The sequence below is a fragment of the Phalaenopsis equestris genome, unplaced genomic scaffold (genome assembly GCF_001263595.1).
Source record: "Phalaenopsis equestris unplaced genomic scaffold, ASM126359v1 Scaffold000202, whole genome shotgun sequence".
Lineage (NCBI taxonomy): Eukaryota > Viridiplantae > Streptophyta > Magnoliopsida > Asparagales > Orchidaceae > Phalaenopsis > Phalaenopsis equestris.
The window spans coordinates 2,886,832-2,894,782 of NW_018164644.1; the positions used below are offsets into that span (position 1 = coordinate 2,886,832).

Sequence of the window (7,951 nt, forward strand, 5' to 3'; positions counted from 1 at the left end):
TATTTTTTAAGTGCACAATTCCTCACCCATGCATGGAAATGTGCATTTCCCTTTTTAAATCTTTAAATTAAACTTAAAATGGTGATATTTTTGATGTGCTATGAAAGATTTGGTCCTGGTTCAAATCTCACATTTTACATTCATTTTTTTCAATCAAATTTTTTCAAACCAATTTCGAGCCGAACACGAATATTTAAATCGAGCCGAATACGAACACTGTTCATGAGCCGATTTTGAACATGAGCTATTTTGAACGAGTTGAACACGAGTCAAGCCTGAGCTCACTCAAGCTCAGCTCGTTTGCAGCCCTAACTATCCCAAACATATCAAATTCACCAGCTTCCCCAATTTTTTTCGAGATATTAAAACCCGATATTTCTCATAACAATATCATGATCATATAATGAAATGTTAAAATTATCAACATTATTCATTATCATAAACAAAAACATATGATAATATATTAACATTTATAATAAAAAATATATAATAGTAATAATTATTATTATACCACAATCAAAGTTATTAAGAACGCTTTTTTTATTTTTATTATTTTTCTCTTCTATTGCCTATTTAAATTCTTTTAATCAACATATTATTCAACTCAATGAAAACACAATCAAAATTCTAAAACCTGAATAAGTGAATTGCGCTAAAAAAAACTAAACTGCCTGCAAAATATTTACCCTTCATCGACACAAAAAAATCTTCATTACAAATATGAAAATGAGAAATAGAACTAAACAAACCATACCACATTAGTTTGGATGAAAAATCAAATATACATATATATCAGCTCCTTGGCTTTGGCTGCAGCTGCATAACACAACAGAAACAATTGACATCATAAATTGGCTCCCAGCTCTCACCACCAACAAATCCTCACAGTTCCAAATCTGTTGCTGTTTCCATCGTCATACAATGCATGATTTTACTTCGAATGCTTTGTCGAAAGGGGATATCGGAAAGCATCAGAAAGATTGGATTTCATATAATCTGCAACCTTCTTTAGTTCCACATTAGGGTTTGTGGATTTTGAAGCCGAAAACTCGGGGAGTGTACCGTTGGGAGGCCTTCTGAGGCTTCAGGTGAGGGTATGTCATCAAAAACAGATGGGGAAATGTCGTGCCGAAATAAGCACCATCGATGTCTGAATGGTCAAAGAAATGCAACCAGAAATATAAAGGGGGGAGATTTACATACAAATCACAAAATTCTCATGTATTTACATGTCTAACACCTAAAATTTGATATTTACACTTATTAACATTTTGGTGTCATAATCCTATACATGAAAATATCTATTTTACTTTTCAAAATTTACTAATGGTGAAATATTTCTTTTTTTTTTTTTTTTTTTTTTTTTTGAGGTTAAGGTTTTGAGTGTTCTAAATGTAAAAATAAAAAATTAAGTTTTAGATAAGTAAATAATTGTGCGGTATGTATGTAAATGTCCCCAAAATAAATAGGTTCCAGGTATAAGCATACAAGAACTAAAATATGATGCAGAAATATGTTTTAATTCATAAACGACAAGTTAAGAAGATTTGTTATATTTCAGGAAATAGATTTAAGCTAGGGAAAAATTTTGACATTCACCAAACAGAAAAAAATAAGAAACATTTACATAAATACCACTCAATTCCTATGTATTTACATATCTAACACCTAAACTTCAATTTTTACATATATGTCACCTTAGCTATATGCATATAAAGCTATATTTTACCTTTTAATTTTTTTTATGGTGGTATTTTTTATGTGATATAAACGATTCGGGTGATTATAAATGTAAAAAAGTGAAAGATAGGTGTTAGATACGTAAATATGTAGGGGACTGTGGTGGTAAATATGTAAATGCCCCAAAAAAGATGTTATCTTCAAACTCAAAAGAAATCAAGGCAAAAAAATTAACCTTCAGGATTTCCCATGATAAACGAAAATTTCAAAACCAACATGGAAAAGCCAAAAATGAAAAATTAAATTAGGTTTATATCCTTTTATTCGTAGAAATAAAGAGTTATGGTATTCTAGAACTAAAGGATACTGCCTTGGTGCCTGGACCTTGGGTAGTAGACATCGTCACACTTGGGGCAGTAGATTTTCACAGCACTGGATCTAGAAATGTCTGACTGACCAACAGGAAGGCAGGGTTGCCCACAGCAGTAAACTCTGGGGCATCTTCCAAAGTCATAGTTCTTGTATTTATCAAGCTGTAACAATAGTTTTTCCACATAAATGTTTAGGAAGATTTACATTTTACATATGTGCCTCCTACCTATGCTGAAAAGGTGTATTTTACTTTTTTAAAAGTTAAAATAGTGGTATTTTTTATGTGATTTGAAAGATTTGGGTGTGGTATAAATGTAAAAAGCAGTTTATGTATATGTAAATGCCCCAAATGTTAAAGAAGAAATCTGCTGCAAGGACAACTATATCCACCACAGAAATAAAGGAGATCTCACCATTGCAGCCATCCCCTTACTGGTCAGCACGAAGCGAGCGTGGATTAGACCATACAGCATCTCTGCTGCAGATTCAACCAACTCATTCTGCTCCTCCGTAAACATATCTCCTGGGAATTTGCATTTACAAGAGACAAAAAATTTTATCAGTTAACATTCCATGATAAAACCATCAAATTGCTTCAAAACTAAGCTTGATATTCATTTGAGTGAACGGAAACCAAACCATAAATGTGACCTTTTGCCTATAAATGAATCAAGAGTTTACAATGTTTTGCTTGTTTATCTTAGCAAGTCCAAAACTCAACAAAACAATTTTGAGTTGCTGATGGTAATGAAATAACTGAAGCTATAATTTATACTACTAATGCTATTAAAAGTGCTCTTTGGTAGTAAAGTGAAGCTCTATGCATCTTTTGGTCCCTCAGCGATTACCCAATCTCACATATCTCTTTAACCATTTAATCTTTTTTTGGGTTTTCATGAAGCTGAAAATTAATGTCACTTAACATATCATTAGATTTTCTTGAAATCATTAACTAAAGTAGTTTTTAATAAGTGTAATTGAGTGACTACTATATGCAAATATATTCAAGGCATGAACACTCCAATTCATTAGAGCACCGATTCACTTTACGCTTTGCAATTTGAAGAAAATAGGAACCCATACGCATTTTGCATTACAATAGCGCTTAAAAAATATTATTTTCATTCTAGCAAATGAATTACAAAACGGTTCCTAGTACCTTAGCTTTGAAAATTTCCTCTACAGGTATTTAAGTTAGTATAACTGACAAACTCCTCATGCCAAACCTCATTATTTAACATAGAAGACAAAAGAGTGGGCATAATACAATATAATGCAAGTAAAAGACAAGTCTAGGAATAAAAATATTAAAAATAAAATGTTGATTGCTCGCACACACACGTGCAAACAACGAGAGAGAGAGAGAGAGAGAGAGAGAGAGAGAGAGAGAGGTGTATTTTACAATACCATAACTCACCAATTGAAATCTTCCATTTAATCATTATTTTTATATCCATAAATGTTCATAACCCTTGGTATTATCTACTATTACACAATTTAGTATTGAGAATTTTTCAAGGCAAATAACAATTTAAGAAAATACAGCATCAAAAAGTCAAATAAAATTCTTAATTTAATAAATAAAAATACGGTTCAGTTTAAAAATATTACACATTTCAAAAAAATATACCAAGAACTTCTACAAGCATTTAATGCAATGTGCACTATTACTAGTGCAAACAAAAGAAAGAACACACCAAATATTAATTAGGAAAAAAAAGAAAAATACAGGTGCATAAAGTTTCCAAGAACAACCACAAAAAAATAAACTTACTATTAACTTTTATATTTCAATAAAACTAAGTTACTAGATTTTTGAGATTCTTAAATAGGACAATATATCTGAAATGAAGTACAAAATATTCTATTTAAGAATGAAAATAGATACATGATGTGGAGTACTTGACACCTTTGAGTCAACTATCATAGATAATTGAGTACCTATATGACAATCATTTAGAAAAATACCAGTGCTTTATATAACATTCCATTTAGAAAAATATTATTTGACATGCAAGAGTAGATTTACGTGTTACAAATCTTAAAGCGACATCGATTTACTTGAAAATCATAATAATGCAAATAAAATGGTTGCTTACCATGAGAAGATTCAACATCCAAAATCAGATCAAGAGCATAATCATAGTAAGGAACTTGGCTGCTCAACCCACATAGATTGAAATCATCTTGTATGTATTCATCATCAACTTCACAAAAGAACTCATTTCCTTTTAGGCTGCAGAACCATGAAATCCATGAAGTTTCATCTACATCAGAACCACTGACATCTGACTCTTCACAAATTGTTTCAGGTTCCTCTGTGGTACAAACAAATTAAACAAACAACATGTAAGATAGGATAAAATGTAAGAGATTTTCAGATTGACATCATTGGCAAAGCAATCAACTGGATCAATTAAAGATAGGCAAACTCAATTCAAATTAAGATTATCACACCTAACCACAGGATTTACGACCACAAGCTAGAAGGGATGCGTCGGACTGAGACAGGCATCAGAATGTAAAGTTAACAAAAGTATAAATTCATTAGAAAAAGAAAACTTTGTGCTAAAAACTAATGGATCTTCCTGTTTATTGGAGCAATCAAATTTGTAAAATCAAGCAAAATTAGCCTTAAGAAATCTACGTCAGAATCTATCAACAATATTAGCAACAACAAGCCTTTATCCCATTAAGTGGGGTCGGCTACATGAATCCTTACTCTCCATAGCGTCCTACTGTGTGTCATATTTCATTTAATTTAAAGCAACAGAATCTATCAGCTGATCCAAAATACATTAAGCAATGTTTAAATTTCCACTGAAAGTTCATATTTCATTCCAATCTCTTCTAACATTATTGTGTTAGTTTTGCTACTAATCTGTTTCCATCTGCTGCTCTGTGATTTAGATGAAAAACAAAGCTTTCTCTAAAATTCTAATATTTTGGGAGAACATATCGCATTAAGAAAAATTACCAAAAAAAAAAGATATTAAAAAGCATCAGCAAATGTGTGCAAGGGCAAGTGAATCAGAAGTTCATAGTTTGTCGGAATGATTATTGTAGAAATAATCAAGAGACTAAAGTTTCACAATTTCAGATGTGGTGAATGCAAACTGCAATTAAAAAAAGGGACATTTACGTATGTAGCACAGAATTCTTATATATTTACATATCTCACACCTAAACTTCAATTTTTAGATCCGTAACAGTTTGGTGCTTTAAACCTATGCATAAAAATGTGTATCTCACTTTTAAAAAGTGGTAATAGTACTATTTTTTATGTGATTTGAGCGGTGAGTGTGCAAATATGAAAGTTTAGGTGTGAGATATGTAAATACATAAGAATTTTGTGCTACACGTGTTAATTTCCTTTAAAGGATTGTGGTGAGGCCGAAATGGAATGATTATAGAAGTTAGAATTATGTATTTTCTACCACATCTGAATAGGTGGGATCATTTTGACAACGCAAAACCTATTTATAGAAATGGCTTCAGCCTTCAATAGACCAAGGAGTTGCTTGATAATGCAAAACCTATTTATAGCAAAGGCTTCAGCGGACCTTTTAATTGCTCGATAATGCAAAAACTATTCACAGAAACACCCTCAGTAGACCTCTCATTTTGGTGCGACATCTAAAATGAAAGAACATCGAGACATGCACAATTTCATAACAATAATAATAATGTCAGAACTAGAGCACCTAGAAAAAAAAAATAGAAGTTTTAAATTCAGGGTCCGCAAGTAAAATGAAATATTAATCACATCAAACCTCAATCGCCCAAAAGATGGCCTCACACAAGCTCAGAAAAGAGGCAGAGACAGAGACAGAAACAGAGAGAAAGACTGCCAAGATACCCAACTACAATCCCCTTGACTTGGTCATGCACCTAAAAAACATATAGATTTAGAATGAACTATCTTTGTTCAACCAGTTCCCAAGACACGAATCCCAAACTCTGCCAATTACCAATTACCAATTACCGGAAGGATTTCTAAAAAAATCCCGTTGGTGAGCACCAGCAAGCCTTAAAGTACTAACGCCAAAAATGGCAAGCTGCTAATCTTAAGAAACCCAATAAAATCTTTCAGAAGGTCCCAAAACGCTAGCTCCTTGACAAGAAAAGCCTAAACTTCTTTAAATAACCCAATCATATCTTGGCCAAGGCAAAACTACCAAAAAATCCACACCTAATTATCCAAACCCTTGTTATATAAATCCAAAATTAGCTCAAAGAAACTTACAATTGGCCAACCCACGTACTATAATCAGCAGTCACAAGAAAAGAAAACAAAGAAAGCTAACCATCGGAGCACTTGTTCTTGGAGACTGCAGTGGAAAAGTGATCGGACTGCTTCCCAGTGGAGGCGGAAGCCATCAAATACTCCTTCGTCTTCCCATTGACTACCCGGGGGATTACTGTTGAGGACTTATCAGGTTGCTTGTGGAGCACATCGTTGATCCGTTTCCGATCGTGGGATCCGATCTCAGCCTTGGATCCGCTCACCCCTCCAACTCTGCGATCCCTTTGCATCTCCCTCTCTCCCCTCACGAACCTCTCGTAGTTTCGTTATCAACTGACGCAAGCCTGCATGCCGAGATGGGCAGACCTTGAAGCCGAACCCTACGTGAAAGAGAAACCTTATTTTCTCCTTCGTGTAGATCTAGGGTTTGCATACAGGCATTTTCTTGATCTATTGAATCGTTCTCGGGGGGAAGAAAGGGGGCTGCAAGGCAGAATACAGAAAAGGGGCAGCTACATACACAGCACTCACAAGTGGAAAAATTATTAACGGATCGGTTCGATAAGACGGACCTAATGATCTCAATATTGATCAAATCTGAACTAAATTAAGCCTTGATCAAACAATTACACTGCTTTTGAAAACTTTCTAGATTTATTTGTAATATTAAAGAGATATTGAATCCAACAAGTTCATGGTCAAAACGAGCATCTTAATAAGAAGAATCCAACGAGCCCAAAATAGTTCCATTCTGATATCGTTAAGACACTCAAATTTCTATTAAACGTCGTCAGATCAACGGAAGGAACTATATAAATAGAGCATCACTCATCTTATAAGGATAAATGGGAGTTTGAGACTTGAGAAAGAATTTGAAGCTTTGAAAAGGAGCTGACGTCAAGCATCACTCCTGCCATCATCGACCACTGCCAAGTGTCATTTATCACTACTGATTGTTGTGAACCGCCGACCAATGTCAATCGCCACAAGTCGGTCGTCTTTGAGTGATATTGGTTGTCGCTTGTTCCTTGCAAAAAGTTCATATGCATATCACCGTTGTAACTTGGGAGAACTTCTAACCCCATCCCGCCTATAGGATAAGTGGTTGCAACTATAATTACCAAATTCATAGTGGATTTCTGTAATTTAGTCAAACCCCGTAGTTTTTCACTTTACGGGTTTTCCACGTAACAACTTTTGGTGTGTTACTGCTTGTGTTCTCTTTTTTGAGTGTGTGTTGAATTCTCGTGCAACATTAAGACGATAATCCACTACTTTACCGTCATGAATGTTCTAACATGCTTCCATTTGGCACCATCTATAGAAAAAGAGCATTCTCACCACTTAAGTACTTGTAAGACTTGTTGTATTGCCACCAAGTGCAACAGTCACAACAATGGAGCATCTCGTTTCAACATCCATCATTCCGGAGGACAATCACGAAGTCAAGGGCATTGGGCCTCTGCATCCTCCCACTTTAAAAGTTGTTGCCTGGTAGTGAAGATGCCTTGGGTCCTTCTTTAGAAGATCGAGTACGCACAATAGAGGAGTCCCAACACAAGATCCTCAGCTCCTACGACAGTCCATGCTCATGCAATTAGATGGAGTATACTTACCACAAGTTCAACATTCAACAGAAAATACTCCACTTAT

The 7,951-nt window shown here is 34.3% G+C and overlaps 1 protein-coding gene across 1 annotated transcript; it reads right to left on the reverse strand.

Annotated features, from left to right (window-relative positions):
• Positions 1-694: 694 nt before the first annotated feature.
• LOC110022843 (casein kinase II subunit beta-2-like) lies at positions 695-6,816 on the reverse strand. Its single transcript, XM_020721963.1, has 5 exons — positions 6,360-6,816; positions 4,152-4,370; positions 2,466-2,575; positions 2,048-2,213; positions 695-1,150 (listed from the first exon to the last, which is right to left on the reverse strand). Exons 1-5 carry the CDS (start codon positions 6,586-6,588, stop codon positions 1,020-1,022), a joined length of 855 nt encoding a protein of 284 aa, XP_020577622.1. The 5' UTR covers positions 6,589-6,816; the 3' UTR covers positions 695-1,019.
• Between the last annotated feature and the right edge of the window lie 1,135 nt (positions 6,817-7,951).

Coding starts and splice junctions, on each gene's coding strand:
- LOC110022843 (XM_020721963.1), bottom strand. CDS start 6,588: ATGCAAAGGGATCGCAGAGTTGGAGGGGTGAGCGGATCCAAGGCTGAG. Junction 4,371..6,359: donor CAAGAACAAGTGCTCCGATG/GTTAGCTTTCTT, acceptor TTTGTACCACAG/AGGAACCTGAAACAATTTGT. Junction 2,576..4,151: donor GGATGTTGAATCTTCTCATG/GTAAGCAACCAT, acceptor GCAAATTCCCAG/GAGATATGTTTACGGAGGAG.